Source organism: Mauremys reevesii, linkage group 4 (genome assembly GCF_016161935.1).
Source record: "Mauremys reevesii isolate NIE-2019 linkage group 4, ASM1616193v1, whole genome shotgun sequence".
In the NCBI taxonomy this organism is placed as follows: Eukaryota; Metazoa; Chordata; order Testudines; family Geoemydidae; genus Mauremys; species Mauremys reevesii.
The window spans coordinates 91438818-91455427 of NC_052626.1; the positions used below are offsets into that span (position 1 = coordinate 91438818).

Below are 16610 nucleotides of genomic sequence, written 5' to 3' on the forward strand. Positions count from 1 at the left end.
GAAACAAATATTTTTCCCTTCCTTGGGTTCTGAGTGGATGTGACTAGAGCTTTTTGTTGTCCTTTTTTTTTTAAGGAAACAACAGTCTGACAAGGTAGTCGGGTAATGAACTGTGGATAAACATACCTGCATAGGACTCTATTCCCACCTTGATCGACTCATGCCTTGGGGCTGTCTAGTCACTTGTGATTTCCTACATCCAAAGTAGCTGCAGCATTTGGGGGCACTGGAGCTGACAGCAGTAATTTTTCAATGCATTAAACACTGTAAGCAACAGGTAAAAGGTGGTGCAAATTTAGCCTATAATTCAAGAAAGAAAAGACTTCTCTGTCAATTTCTTGTATGTCTGGAAAAAAGGAAGACAAACTCTGATTTTTGGAAGTGTAACATACAAACTCCCCCCGCCTCCACCACCCAATATTTGTCTCCAGCAATGGTGATAAGTATTCTTTGTCTGGCTATGCAAGAAGAAGGACCATTAAATATGGTTTAATTAGGCCACAACTTTATTCCTAAATGTCTAGGAGTACTGGCAGATAAAAATGTACATTGCAGGTAATTCCATGATCATTTGCACATACCTGCTCTCAGCCCTCCCCCTTGTCCATCCTGGTCCCCAGCCAACCCACTGCTGAGACCTCATCCTCTTCCCTAAATGAGGTTTAAGGAGGGCTCTAAAAGAAGAAGGCAGTTGACTCCCTGCCGTAAAAGTCATAGGAGCCCTGAACCTCCCCCCGCACACACACACTCCACTTTCTGCTCCTTTAAAGAGTACCTCCTTTAAATCCTTTACCAGTCTTTTTTATCCAGTCACTGTATCCATTCCTACAAAGTACTCTGCATTGGACATCAACCTCAAGGAGGCACCAGCAGTTAGCTTGGCTACCAATCGCAATACCTAGCTAAGTTCCCAGACATCCACTGATGTCTTCTTTAATATCGGCCAAAAATGTATCTGCTCCCTATCCTCCCTGAATAACTCTGGTGCCCTGTATGCTATGCTCTGATGACAAATTACCAATCCTCCTATGCCAGCTCTGAATTTGGCCATCTCCCTGTTCACGTACCTCCTAGTCTTGTCAACGTGTGAGTGTTTCACAGCTGCCTGCCACACCCTGCATGCCAACATGTCTAACCAAATAGTTTTTACTCCTGGAGAAAGTTCCAAGATCTTGCCCCCATCCCTCATAGATCTTGAGTACTAAGTCCATTCCTTTACACGTTCCCAGATAATTTTCCCTGAGGTAAACCACAATCATATCTGAACCATGGCCCAGCTGTGAACCTCTAGACAACCTGGATGCTCACCTATGCACCCAGTAAAACAATACTGTGCCGGCAGATCCATACCACTGTCTGCCTGCATCTGGAATGCAAGCACAAAGGAAAATTAACACACATCCCTCCCGGGGTGTATCTCACATTCTGTGTGCTTCAGAACACCAACGCCAAATTGCCCAGGCACTCAGAACTAGCTGAGCCACTGCTATTGCCACCCAGATCCTGAATGAGTGGGAATTAAATTCATGTTCTGAAAGCCCTAACCCCATCAGCCCCTGTCTTAAAATTGTAACAAACTGGTATGTTGTCAGAGGACTCCTATTGGCATGGATAAAGAGGGATCCATCTCTCCCTGGTCTTATTGATATGTATTCCCTAACAGCCTCCACAGGGCAGATCCTGGGTTTGCCTCTCTCCTGTAAAGTAATGGGTTCACTCTGACCTCCTTGATCCATCTTTGACCTACTCAAGATGAATATCAGCAGTTGCCCCTCCCAGTGCATATCCCTCACTTCCAGATCCCTTCAGGAGAATCCCTACAGGACCCAGGTACTAGCTCACTGATCCTAAAAGTTCCAAAAAACACTACCAGGCATGACACCATGAATAAGGCCACCTCTTGTCCACAATGACATATGGGCTCTAGGATTCACAACAGATTCCTCAGCATATTAACAGTGATGGGAGGATGTGTATCCTCCCGAGGGCCAGTGCTTCAGGACCAACCAGCTAAAAACCTCTCAATTAAAAACCCACTTCAAGGTTCCGGGAAAGCATACAGCCTACTGACAAACATAAGGCTGATAGATTAGTGGGGATGGGTAATGACACTAGTTGCCAGTGAGAGGGAAGGTGGCAGTGGTATCCATAGTGAATGAGAAAGGAAGGAGAAAGAGAGGCTTAGGGAAAAGATGTATAGTCCTTTTTATGCCATGTTGAGCTTTAGCTGGTATCTGTATTGGCTGCACTGGAAGATTGCTTTTACTTTTCTTTTTTTTCCATAGTGAATTTGCCTCTTATTTTGTGGTATGAGCAGGGTATAAGTGGAGTGGGAGCATTTTGGGCTGCTTGCATTACATAAAAAAAGGACGGGGGACAGGATTGGTTTGTGGAAATTCGTGGATGGGGATGCAGGGAAATGTCTTGTTTTGTCTGCCTATTTTGTTTGCCTTTGGGAAAGGATCTGTCTCTTATTCTGTGTTTGTACAGTGCCCAGAACAGACTGGAGCCTCTGGGCGCCAATATATGCAATTAGATGATTAATAATCTCATTGTGACCATATATTACATCTATTATCACAGCGCGAATTTTAAAAAATGTGGACTTACATTTTTATCTTTCCTCCTCCCCTGCTCTAGTTCCCTGGTTTTGAATAGAATCCTTTTCTTGATGGATTCTGTGCCTGAAGGCCCTGGTAGCCTTAACATAAATAAACTATAAAAAGCATGTACAATAACTAAGCGGTGTAGCTGATTAAGCCCTAAAGTGGGCAATAAATCTGATGCTCAATTTACAATGCAAAAGCAACAGTGCACACAATCTAAAGTGAATACCAAAGCCAGCCCTGACAGATTCCAGTGAAGTACTTTTGCTTATACCAAGTTGAAGAGGCTTCCACAGACAGCCACAAGTCTGTCACAGAAAAAGTCCCCAGGATGCGCTAGTTTTGCTTGGCAAAACAGCCTTCTACGCTAGATCCCTGTCTTCATTGTAGGAGCACAGCTTGTGTAGTTCCGATATAGCCAATCACTTATTCAATGATCCTGACTCGTGCTCCCATGCTCTACTTTGGTATGTGGCATAACAGGAAGCAGGAGTGCTGACCAAAAAGTGACTCAGTCCTGTCAATGTGTGAAGCATTGGGTTGGAGAAGATGAATCACTACAGGTTCTTTCCAGCACAAAGGATTCTATGACCTAGTGTTGTGAGAATATTGCATGAAAAATGGAAGAGGATAAGAAGAGAAGAGAAAACAGTAATCAAAGAGTGTTTAGCTTGTGCCAGGGTTTGCCAGGGCTGAGCCCCAGCACCTCTAGGCTTGGCAGCTCTTAGCTACGGCACCTCTGGGCTTGCCATGTCACTTATGAACATAAAAAATTGCTTAAGCCCTGGGACCTCTTTCATTACAAATTAAGCACTGGGGTAAGGAGAGACCAGGAAAAGAGGTGTCAAGAGGACGAACTTGCTGGGGTTTGATACTATAGGGGAGCAGAAACGGAGAAGGAGAGCTGAAAGCGAGTGAATAAATAGTCAGTGGGTGACACAAAGGGGAAAGGAGGATGCCAAGAAAAGTGAAGTGATTAAATAGGGGAATGAAAGGAGGTAGCTAGCCAGCAACTCAGTCGAGGAGCCAGCTAGAAAGCTTCCCTCAGCATCTTGGTTATTGATAACACCTTCCTACACATGTGGTTTACTTGAAAGGTCAAAGGTGGGTTTTACTCACATTTTGCCTAACAGAAAGGTGATAATTCTAATTTGCAGAGCATGAGTGTGTAAAATTTTAACCCACTGCAGTACCTTAGTACACAGTATCAATTAAGGATGGCATTTCAGCTCAACTGTCCTATTCTTGTAGACTTGTCAGACCTTTGGAAACACTGTAGTATAATCTTGGTTATTTAAATTAATTCAGTCTTTCCACTGGGATTTAATGGTTCCTGTGAAGCAATTATGATCTTCGTACAAGTGTAGAGACACTACCTGTCAATGAGTACTTGGGGAATTCTTAATATGTAGATTGCTGACCTGATAAACTGTAACAGCTCCGAGGGAGTTGTTATGGTCTGTCGCATCAATGAGTACTTAGGGACTCTTTAATATGTGGATTATTGGGACAGTAAGAACGGCTGCGGTCCATTGTGTCAGTGCAGCTGTTTCACATGTGCACTAAGATATTACACTAAACAGCCTTACAAAATGCTGTTAAAAACGAGTGACAGTAGTCATTATTTTAAATTAAATAAATGTCTTTTTCAATTTTATTTTGCTAGAACTACAAATGAAGGCACTAATCCAGATCCTGGATTTATTAGCTGTAGAGGTTCCATTTTGAAGTTATACAGGAGGTGTGCAAAAAGATTCCAAAACTAGTATTACATATTATTATTGATCATGTTTATTACGGTAGTTCCTAAAGATCCACCAAAAATGGGGCCCCATAGTGCTAGGCACTTTACAAACAGTAGTAGAAAGTTTACAGTCTGAATAGACAAGACAGAAAAGGTGGGGAAAGGGGTGCAACAAAAAATCAATGTGAACAATGTAATGAAAGCAAACGTAAAATTAGTTTCATAATTGTGGGGAGGGAGCAGAGAGGATCAGCTAAACAGAAAGAAAAGAGAAATCGGAGTGAGCAGGGATGGATGTAGAGAAGAGTGGCAGGTGTGGAGTGAAACTGAGGTGAAGAGACTGGGAGAGAGAAGGTTGGAGCAGATGCCCAGTCAGAACAGGGAAAAGAAGGTCCTGTCCAGTCAAAACTATAGAAAGTTCTCTGAATGTCTGAAAGCAGATTTTGGAATACCTTTCTTCCTCTGCCACCCTATCTGCAACTTCAGAACTGAAAACCACTGATAACTTGTTCCTGGGCTGAGATTGGACATGCAAAGTTTTAGCATGGAGCAAATCTTGGCACCTAAACATTTTGTTGATGGAACTTCGTAGAACTGCTTAGATTAGCTGCATTATTAGCCATTAGACATTTATAATACAAAGGCCAAAAGAATCTTAACTGTACTTCTCTTGATCCTGTGATCATTTTTTATTTTGTATTGTTTCAGTATTGTACTGTTTAAAATGTGGAGCATTAATAGCCCTGTACTGAGGCTGCCAGCTGGCATTCTCAGATTCAATCATGAAGTTGGGTTCTTTTGTGCTGCTCTCAAGAGAGTCAGAGATTTGATTCAGATACTGTGCCAGACACACTGCATTCTTTCCTCAAATTTTCAATAAATGCATCAGCATGGATGGCTGTATTTTCCTAGAGGGGAGACTCTGACCAAGATAGCCATACTGATTTGCTTGAGAGAGGATTCTGCCTGTGTGGGTATGAGTGGTATCAGGTTTTGGTAAAACTGATAACCTTACACTTAAATGAGTTGTCATGAATCCAAAATTTTAGTTATCACAATAGATTTTTTTGGCAATGCAGTGAGCCAGAGAATCCTCTGTCCTTTGCCTCTTTTTTAAGGCACTTAGGTTGGCACTCCCCAGCTATGGTTGGCTGGAAATTGAATTCCATTTTTCAAAACAAATTGAGATTTTGAAATTTGGTTTCACTCCTCATTGGGAAAAAAAAGACTTTTTCAAAATTTTCACCAAAAAAAAGGAAGAAAAACAAGAACACACAAACCCTTACCCAGAATAGCCAATAGCCCTGTGGTTAGGGCACTCAATTAGGATGTGGGAGACTATAGTCAAGTCCCTGCTCTATGTGATTCAGAGCAGGGACTTGAACCCTGGTCTCCCACATCTCAGTTGAGTGTCCTAACCACCAGGATAATGACTATTCTGGGATATTCTCTCATTTTGACCAATTCTGGACTTGAAAACTCTCTGATGAAAAAATATTTAGTCAAAAAAATCCTGATTGGCTCTACTTCAAAGTTTATGGTAAGAAAGACCAAAAACAAAAATACTGTATCTTTTGTCGGGATGAGAGGTATACGTTGTTTTGGTGCCAGGCAACCAGACTGTCAGGATAGCTGGCATCAACTCAGGCTGGGGCAGGAGCAGGCACAGGCAGGAGTGGGAGCAGGAACAGGCCTGGGAGCTAGAACAGGCACAGGCCGGAGCAGTCTGTCAGAACTACCAGGCAGCTGGGAATTCTTCTGACAAGGTAGCAACATTGAGCAGACTGGAGTGGTTGCTTCCATTAGGAGCCTTTATACCTGCCTTGGGGTCACCCGATCAGGCTCTTGTTTGTGGATTGGCTGGACCCTAGTTGATTGTCATGGGCCTATCATAGAATTTGAAGATAATTACCTCAGATAACTCACCAGCTCAGGCTCAGAGATGACTCATCACATATTTTCATTAACTATTACTGCTCCATTGTGGCACTGCAGCTGGTTTGTTTTTTTTCTCTCTTATTTTTCTAATGTATGTGAGCCCATGTTTCCTATTGTGAACTGACAGTCATCCAGAAGTCAACCTTCCTTTCTCCCTGAAACAAACAGCTACTGCACTAAATCAGCAATAAATCAGATCTGGCCCAGATTTTGAAACAGGAGTACATTAGTCTTCATGCACATGATGTAGGCATGAAAAACTCCCAATACGTGCACTCAAGTTGAGATTCCACACTCAAGCCATATACATATGCATGCATGCTGCCCCAGTGGGTATGCTCTTGAGTCAGGTAAGTGCAAAAATGCTCACATACTCATTCATATCTATTTGAAAAATTTTGAGAATAGCCTTTGTCACAGCGTTTCAACCAAAAACCATGAACGACAGAGCCAACGATCAAAAATTATTAAATGGAAGGGGACTTAATTTTAAGGGAAGAAGCAAAACTTTGAATCTGTTTTTATTTGTATCCAATCGGTTCATCTAACTCTAGTCACTTTCACTAGTTCTTACATTTTGTACTTGTTGCTCCAGTGGAGGTGGGAGCGCAGAGGCTATTTATATTTTTTAAATAATTTTGTTCTTTTTGGAGCATCATTGGAACTGGTTTCAGAAGTTAATTATGTTGGAATAAGACACTGTTCATGGATGATTCAATTTTACTAGTATGTGGGCTGCTTGTCAACATATGTGATGGGTTGCAAGCCAAGGTTTATCACAAATTCCCTGGTTCCAGAGGGCCTAAATGTATATGTACAGCCCATTTGCTATGTCCTGTGCCTGGGGGAATATAGTCACATAGGTTGAGCAGACATCTTATCAAGATGTACAAGCATTTGTGCTTCCAGCTATAAACAATGATGAAATATTTAAAATGTTATCCTATGTGTATTTTATTAACTGCTTCAACACTGTATAACATTAATATAATATTGGTGAGGTTTTATATAATTTTTTATATTTTTTAAAAAAAAATAGATTCTAGATGCTAAAATAATGCTGTGTATTTTTGCCTGCAATAATTAATACTGTTTTACTAAAATACAGGTCTAGATTCATTGGGGTTACACCAATACTGAATTCTGCCCACAGTTGTAAAAAAAACAATTAATGTAAGAAAAGCCCTATTCTAAAACTTCTGGGGAAAATTGCCTTTAAAGGGTTTTTAAACTTTCACGTGTGTTTGTTTACATCTAAAGGAGTGTTGTGTAGATGAAGCATAAAATTGCGAGCTTGGTGTTGTCAGAATTTTAAACATGGTTTTTCCATTTGCGTTAAAACTAAAATAAAAACTCAGTTTTCCAAGTACATACTCTGAAACTCCTGAAAAGCTGTCAGGTGTGTGTTGGTCCCATTGCTACTTTATATCTGTCACTGGGGAAAGTATGCGAACATGAGGAGCACACATTTATGCTCGTACTATTAGAGGAAACCCACTATAAACATCCTCATGGAGTCTGTAAATCATCCCCCAGTGCACAAAACACATTTTAAGATTAATGTTTTAAGTGAACAAGAAAGAGAAGAAAGTAGTGCATCTTGCTTAGAATTTTACTTTTTAAAATGTTAGCTGATTCCCTAAGTGTTTCGTGTTTTATTATACGCAGTATAGTCATCCAGAATAATCTGATCTATAGTGCAATATAATTTAACATTGAAATAATTAAACAATTACAGAGTCAGATTTTTAAATTTACTAGTGTGGTTGTGAGCTTTTTTTCCTACTGTATCCAGTAACAAGGGACTGAAATTGGGTTTTGTTCTATATGAATGCAAAGCTGATGGCCTGTTATGGTAGCTTTCTGAGGACTAAATACTAGCTTCCGCTTCTGAGATCAGAATGAGTTGTAAGGATTTATTTGGGGGAGCCGGTCAGGCTTTTAGGTTGATCATCATATCTCCACTCAGGTCCTCAAAGGTTCCTGGGCCTACATTGCTTATTAAAGGAAATGTGACTCAGTATGTTTTTATAGAGGATAGGTCCATCAGTGGCTAGCCAAGATTGTCAGTGATGCAACCGCATACTCTGGGTGTCCCTAAAACTCTGACTGCTAGAAGCTGGGACTGGACAGTAGGGGATGGATCACTCGATAATTGCCCTGTTCTGTTCATTCTCTCTGAAACATCCGTCACCAGCCACTGTTGGAAGACAGGATACTGGGCTAGATGGATCATTGATCTAACCCAGTATATCCATTCTTATGGTCCTATAAAATTTTATTGAAACTCTTAAACAAAAAGAAAATCAAGAAAACATATCACTGAAGTTAAACGTATTATTAATAATACTGAAGAAAATTGGACCATTACAGCAATCAAATGAAGGTCAGATCAATAAATTAAACTCAATATTGGATTCTAATTAAATAATCGTATTAGTTAAATCAAACTAATACTAAAAATAATCATTCTTTTTCAATTATAAAGAGGGTTCTAAACAGGTGGGCTATCAGAATATAAATTTTAACAAAAGAAATTAGCCAAAATCAATCTAATCTATGATTTAAAAGTTGGTCAAGAGCTTAATACTGAAACCAAATTACATGATGTTTAAACCACAATCTCAGAGACAATTATAAAGCTTCCCCCTCAGAATTCTATTCTTAGGTGGTGGCTGACCCTTTCCTCATGCCTCCCCTCCATCCCCAACAGAGGCATTAAAATACAGACTTCAATAGAACAGTCTTGGTAAGCAGAAGTTTGATAACCATTATTTACCAGAGATTACAGCTGACAATTCAAGTCTCTTAGGGCTTTTAAACATAGAACACGTTCTAATAAATAATTTTATAAGATAGTATTTAGGGCTGGGTTGAACCGGAGGAATTTATTTCTGGTGCCTACCCCATCTGGATTTTATGGGTGCTCATACACACATGCGTGCACACAGCCACACTTTCATATCCTAAAATGAAAGAATATAAAAAAGGGAGGGACCTCTCTCAGCTAATAAAACAAAAACACAAAAGGGGGGGGGAAGTTACATAAGGTAACTGGCTTTGTAAACTGTTCAGCTCTTGCAGTCTTCTAGACTCTTGTGGAACAGAAACAGGTACTGTAGACAGTGGCGCTGGAACATTTTTAATAGTGAGGTTCCTGAAAGCCAGCCCCCATACTCCTTTCTGCGCCCTCTTTCCACCAGAGCTGGGGCCGGGAGCAGGGCTATGTCTCCAGGAGAGTGGCAAGGGGGAAAGGCTGGGACCACAGCTGGAGATGGGCGCGGGGCCAGAAATGGAGCTGCGGGCGTGGGGCCGGCAGCCAGGACCCTGCGTGCAGGGCCGGGAGCGGAGCCCCGTGGAAAACCTGAGGGTGCTGCAGCACTCCGCCCCCATACACCTACTTCCTGCGCCTGTGGCTGTAGACAAGAAGCCAGACAGTGATGTTCCATGGGCATAGTACTTCTCGATAGCGGACCTTCTTTGAGTGCAGAGAGACTGGTTGAAGGATGTCATTGTCAGGAATGAGAGCCTGCAATTGAGCATGGGATCTGCTAGCTAACCACAGCTGAAATCCTAATTGGCCAGATCGCCTAATTGGCTGAGCAGCAGAGCTGATCTTAAGACCAACGGTAGCATTTGGCCAGGGGATGCTCAATGCTAATTCCTGCAGCTGTGATTGCTCCTGTGCTGCCCTGTTCCCAGCCTTGCTCCTGGCCTGTGCCAGTCTGCTCCAGCCAGGCTCCCATGATTGGTTTCTGACTCTTGGTTCCTGACCCTTGACTCTGATCCTCAATTCTGATTCCTGGATCTTGACTCCAGGTCCAACCCCTAGGCATGACCTCCCACACTTTGGTCCATGACAGCTTGAGCAGCCCAACACAAATAAGGAGGTGAAGAAGGGAAGTAGGAACAGCTCAGTTAGTGGAATGGATCCAACTAAGGTCAGTATCTCCCTGTCAGAGGTAGAAGGCAACCTACAGAACCCACAGGTGCAAGTAGATGCCCTGCAGTCACAAAATGCTATGCTGCAGGCTCAGGCTCCATCACCCATGACTCCTCCTCCTTGGGGACCTAAAATTCCCCTGCTGGTCAAGTTTGGCACAGCTACTTTCACTGTTTTATGAAACAGTGCCAACTCCTATTCCTACTGCACCTGCAGCCCTTCCTCAATGACCAGTCTTGGGTGGGACTTATCATTAGCCTGGTGACTGAAGAGGCATTGGATTGGGCCTTCCCACTCCTGGAAAAGTATACCCCTCCACTGAACCAGATTTTGTTCAAACCATGGCAATATTTTTTGATTATCCAAGTCATATGTGCACAGCTGAGGCCATGAACCAAACCCTGAGGCACAGTGGCCAGTCAGTTGCTAATTATGCCACAGAGTTTCAGCATCTGGTAGTTGACAGTGCATGGAATGAGGCTCCATAACGCTACCTCTGGGACAAGAAGTTAGTGGCAGTCAAGGTTGCATTCAGGGAACGACATTGTGTCCTGGAGGGAGCTTGGCTCCTAGCCCAGTTCTCACAGACCACAAGAAAAATAGAGTACCACTGGACAGCCAGACACCTCAATCAACACCAGATTCTCTAGTCTCTCTTTTTTGCCTGATTTTACTTTGTTATAATCTATTGCCCGGGTCTGGAAATAGGAAAGCAGATGCCCTATCCCACAAAGAGGAGTACCTCAAGCTTGGTGAAGGAGTTCTTTCTACAGTCCTACAGGCTTAAGTCAAAGAGGCCGTTGACAGCAATCTAATGTTGTCCATCCATTCTCAGCTGCTCCACAACTCCTTTGCAATCCAGATCCATCAGACCCTGGATATTGCAGATGCCCAGTCTGGTTCTGAATTTAAGCTGCAGGATGGCCTCCCCTATCACAAGGATCATATTTACATTCCAGAGGATCAGCCTAGATTCCAGGTCATGTCATGCCACTCCCTAGTCACTTTGGGCATTCAAAGACATGGGACCTGATACCACAGTTTCTGGTGGCCTACCCTATGCGCATGCGTCGGGAAGTATGTAAGTTCCTGCAATCTTTGTTCATGAGCCAAGAGTCTGTGCTTGAAATTGCTCAGCCTTCTCCAGCCTTTGCCCTAGAGCAGGGGTTCCCAAACTTGGTTCGCGGCTTGTTCAGGGTAAGCCCCTGGCGGGCCGTGAGATGCTTTGTTTACCTGAGCCTCCGCAGGTGCAGCCGCTTGCAGCTCACAATGGCTGCGGTTTGCTGTTCCCTGCTCAGTTTCTGAGTCTGTGTTCCTAACTGTCCCTGACTCTTGGCTCTGACACTTGCGGGATCTTGACTGTGGCTCTCTGACCACTGGGCCTGACCACCAAGGCTCTGACCACTGGAATCCTAATTGGAAACATGGACAAATTGTTAAGGATGAATATAAAAAAATAGTGTGAGCAAATCAGAAAGGCTAACGCCTTACAGCTTACAAGTGACCTTACAGGTTACAGCTACCAAGTGACATAAAAAACAAGAAGGAGTTCTATAAATATATTAAGAGAAACACACGAAAGCTCATGCTAAAATAAATTTGTTAGTCTTTAAGGTGCCACAAGTACTCCTGGTTTTTTTGCGGATACAGACTAACACGGCTGCTACTCTGAAACAAAGATGAAGGAAAGTGTAGGTCCACTACTTAATGGAGAAGGAGAGCTAATAACAGATGACATCAAGAAGGCTGAGGTGTTCAATACCTATTTTGCTTCATTTTTTACTAAAAAGGTTAATTGTGGCCAGATGATAACACAATTAATATTAACAAGAAGGGAGAAGTAACACAAGCCAGAATAGGGAAAGGACAGGTTAAAGAATATTTAAACAAATTAGATATTTTCATGTTGACAGATCCTGATTAAATTTATCCTAGGGTACTTAAGGAGTAGCTGAAGAAATCTTAGTAACTTTAGCTATTATCTTTGAAAACTAATGAAAGATGGGTGAGGTCCTAACAGACTGGAGAAAGGCAAACACAGTAAAAGGGGAACAAAGAGGACCAGGGGAATTAAAGACTAGTCAAACTAACTGCTTTGTAAGCACCTAGAGGATAATAGAGTAACAAATAATAGCCAAAAATGATTTTGTCAAGAACAGATAATGCCAAACCAACCTAATTTCTATCTTTGACAGGGTTACTGGCATAGTGGATAGGAGGAAAGCTGTAGACATGACTTATCTAGATTTTAGTAAGGCTTTTGACAATCCCATGTGCCATTCTTGTAAGCAAACTAGGAAAATGTGCTCTAGATGAAATTACTATGTGGTGAGTGCATAACTGTTTGAAGGGCCCCATTCAAAGAGTAGTTATCAGTGATATGCTGTCAAACTGGGAGGACATATCTAGTGGGGTCCCACAAGGATCTGTCCTGGGTATGGTACTAGTCAACATTTTGAATGACTTGAGTAATGGAGTGGTGAGTTTACTTATACATTTGGGGATGACACCAAGCTGGGAGGGGTTGCAAGTGCTTTGGAGGACAGAATTACAATTCAAAATTACCTTGATAAATTGGAGAACTGATCTGATATCAACAAGATTAAATACAATACAGACAAGTATGAAGGAAGGAAAAATCAAATGCAAAACTACAAAATGGTGAATAACTGCATCAGAGGTAATACTGCAGAAAAGGATCTCAGAGTTATACTGGGTCACAATTTTGAATATGAGCCAACAATGTGACACAGTTGTGAAAAAGACTAATATTTTGTGATGTATTTACAGGACTGTCTTATGTAAGACACAGGACATAATCGTTCAGCTCTGGTCAGCACTTAGGAGACTTCAGCTGGAGGATTGTATGCAGTTCTGGACATCACACTTTAAGAAAGATGTGGACACACTGGAGGGAATTCAGAGAAGAGCAGCAAAAATAATAAAAGGTTTAGAATCCCTGATCTATGAGGAAAGGTTTAAACTAGCCAGATTTAGTCCTGAGAAAAGACTGAGGGAGGAACCGATAGCCTTCAAATATTTAAGGGCTATTCTAAAGAGTACTGTGATCAATTGTTCTCCATGTCCACTGAAAGTAGGACATGAATTAATAGGATTAATCTGCAGTAAATGAAATTTAGATTAGCTATTAGATAAAGCTTTCTAACTACAAGGATAGTTTAAATTCTGCAAAAGACTTCCAAGGAAGGTTGTGGAATCCCCATCACTGGAGGTTTTTAAAAACTGGTTAAATGCCTGCCAGAGATGGTCTAGGCATCCTTTGTCCTCCCTTAGCACAAGGAGATGGATTAGATGACTTCTCGAGCTCCACTCCAGTCCTACCTTTTTATGACTATGTTAACAAATGATTTTTAAATCAGAACATCTGTTAAAGCATACTGATTGTGTAAGTGTGGAGCAATAGGTCATTTCTGTTTTCACTCAGATTATTCTGTAGTGTACTCAAAATACAACGTACACCTCTACCCCGATATAATGCTGTCCTCGGGAGCCAAAAAATCTTACTGAGTTATAGGTGAAACCGTGTTATATCGAACTTGCTTTGATCCACCGGAGCGTGCAGCCCTGCCCCCGCTGGAGTGCTGCTTTACCGCGTTATATCCAAATTCGTGTTATATCGGGTCACGTTATATCGGGGTAGAGGTGTACAAGCAGATTCCTTGTAGAAATTCATATTTTAAACAATACTGTAAATATCAAATGTTTCAGTATCGTACATGGAAGTTTTTATACTATCAATATTACTCTACATATGTACAATCAACAACTTGCTTAAGTAAAAATTCAGTTTGTTTAGAACCAAGCTCACTCTGTCATTTCTATAAGATGCAGTATTATTTGTGTGATATCAGGAAGTTGTCCAGAGAATGAGAGATTTTACTATTATCTAAAATGTTGTTAAAATACAGTACTTAAATTTTTAATTCTCTTTATAACCTTTTTTCCTCTCTGTGATCTTAGCCTTACTCATGACCCACAGAGTTGAAGGCCACTTACAGAAATAAGTATTAGTTTGGTAGTTTGACCTTTGTCCATAGGAAGGAGGAGGTTACTCATCAATGCAACTAACTGTTCTCATTGCTTATTCAGTCTGAATCTTCACTGGGAGTCATCTTGGATGCTGCCAGGAGGTTAAGTGCTATTGGAGATGGTCTGCAACCATCTTCTCAGTCACCTTACCTAAAATGGGGTGATATTTGATAAGATCATTAATGTTAATTAAAGGCTGGAACACAGCAATACGTAAAAGCTGTTAGTATCTTGTCCAGTGAAGTATTAAATATCTCTTTCAACAGTAGGCCAAAGATACCTTGCTGGCCATGGCCAGATCTGAGGGATAAGGATTCAGCTCTCTCATAATAGGACAGATTTTTTTCAAGCACTGTTAAAACCTTCATCTTTGAGACCAACCCAAACTTGGTAGTGAGGCAATGGTACTTGGTTTCCCTCCTCTTACCCCAAGTTCACTGTGCCAGTAACACTGTATCAGATAAAGTTGGTATTGTCTTCAGAGTACTATGAAAACTCCTAGACTGTCTGGGTTAGTTAGATGATTCACAACCCTGGACATTTATGATAGTCATGACTCTTCAGAGTTTGTGTGATGGAGAAGAAACATGACTTCTTAATGCCTATGGCATAGGATCATGCAAACTGCTTTTGCTTCAATGAATCAGATTTTGAATCTCTTGTCTTCCAATGATGCTCTAATCTCCTACTCTCCAGTTTCTTCTGTCATAGATTGCAGAGGTCACCCTGGTTAAGTGACAGATATTGTTAGGGAGTGGATGTCATGCTTATGATCAACACACGGTTGTGGTGTCTTTCCAGCCTACCAGTGCACTTGTTCTGAAGCTGGTCAATGTGCCATTCAGACCACAAGTTTCGAACGATGGACCATTGTTGTTGGTTTACTCACCAGTGGCTGGAAGGACCTGGTCTAAGTTTGTAGTTGGTGAGGATCAGACCCTGTTAGGAATGTTTTTACGACATATTCAATGTCTACACACCAGCTGAAAGATTTAAGTTCAAGTTGTGTCTGGCTGTGTAAGTTGGACCTGTGACCATCTGGAGACTCTCCTAATTGTTATGATAGACAGATCCTGAGCCAGTGTGTTGGAGAAGTTGACTGTATGGATATTGATCTCTGTCTCCAGTACAGTGTGTCTTGTGAATTCCAACCTCAGGTTATGGAGAATCATGGTTAAGAGGGGAAATGTGTGGTAGATTCTGGAGCACAAGACTTCCCACATTGAATTTGTCACAGTATTTGCATGCTAAATGAGTAGATTTACATACATTCATTCTCAGAATAGGACCTTTCTTACTGTTTTGAAGTTGGATGTGAAGAGAATAGGTATCTGTCTTCTCTTCTTCCTCTGGGATCATGAATCACAGAAATAGCTGTGCCAGTACCCACTTAGGTTAGTCATCCAGCCAAGTTTCAGTGATGTAAGTCATGATGGGTGTTTGATGTAAAGACTGATCTTTTGTTCAACAGCGTAAGCTTTAGTTCACTCAGTTATTGACCCCTGTTGTTCTGGTTTTCTCAGCCAAAGACATAGAAGTGATCAGAGTTAAGCATGTTCCCAATAGACGTTATTCAATATAATAGCAAAATTGCTATTTATATAAATTAGATTAAATATAAACTAAAACATGAAAAACCCTGAAATGGGTTTGAGTCTGAGTCTCTGAAGTTTCAGATCAGTGATTTTGCACTTTTGTGTCCTACAAATGGGCGCTATAACATTCTTAAATAATGTTCCAAATGTTAGTCTGCTATTTGATCCCTTTATTACATCCACGACTCACTCAGTAATGCAAACTGACATAAATATTTTTAAATAATGCATATATTTAAAATGCCTTCATTTTTGTTTATGTATTTGTACAAATATCTATGTGTAATGTGTATTATGGATTTTAATAAATGCTTGAAAATGGATTTCTTAATATGCTCATTATGTTTCTGAGCCTGCTAATTCTTTAAGGAAATGAAGAAAAAATAATGAAACCATGTTACATAGGTACTTAATTTTTTTTATCTATGGTGCTATTCTGGTAATTAATGCCTATTTTATGCAAACTAGACTATATCTCTTACTGGACACATTACTGTCAAGAAAATATTACTTGCCTTAATTATCAGTAATGAAGCAGGGATAAGCTGCTCACTTAGATATAATATATCTAATGACCTTTTCAGCTAGAGGTTGTGATGAAAGGTATCAGTTTCACAAATTATGCCTCATTCAGTTTCTGGCCTTTGTGTAGATTAATGTTTTGAGGATGAGTTTTAAAGTCAGACATAAATTGTGTTTGGTGTTTAAAATTGATTTAGTATCTTGCTTTTAGT

The 16610-nt window shown here is 41.0% G+C and overlaps 1 protein-coding gene across 5 annotated transcripts in view; it reads left to right on the forward strand.

Moving 5' to 3' along the window:
* Positions 1-16610, forward strand: part of ELP4 (elongator acetyltransferase complex subunit 4) — a 269273-nt gene that overhangs the window by 154687 nt on the left and 97976 nt on the right. Inside the window, exon 10 of one of the 5 annotated variants that reach the window (XM_039535843.1) lies at positions 13022-13180. The exons of 3 other annotated variants lie outside the window; for them this stretch is intronic. In XM_039535843.1, coding sequence (XP_039391777.1) covers positions 13022-13036 — 15 coding nt within the window. In that variant the 3' untranslated portion in view covers positions 13037-13180. Of the gene's footprint in view, positions 1-75; positions 284-13021; positions 13181-16610 lie in introns of those variants that run through there. One more of the 5 variants, XM_039535842.1, reaches the window with a different exon arrangement.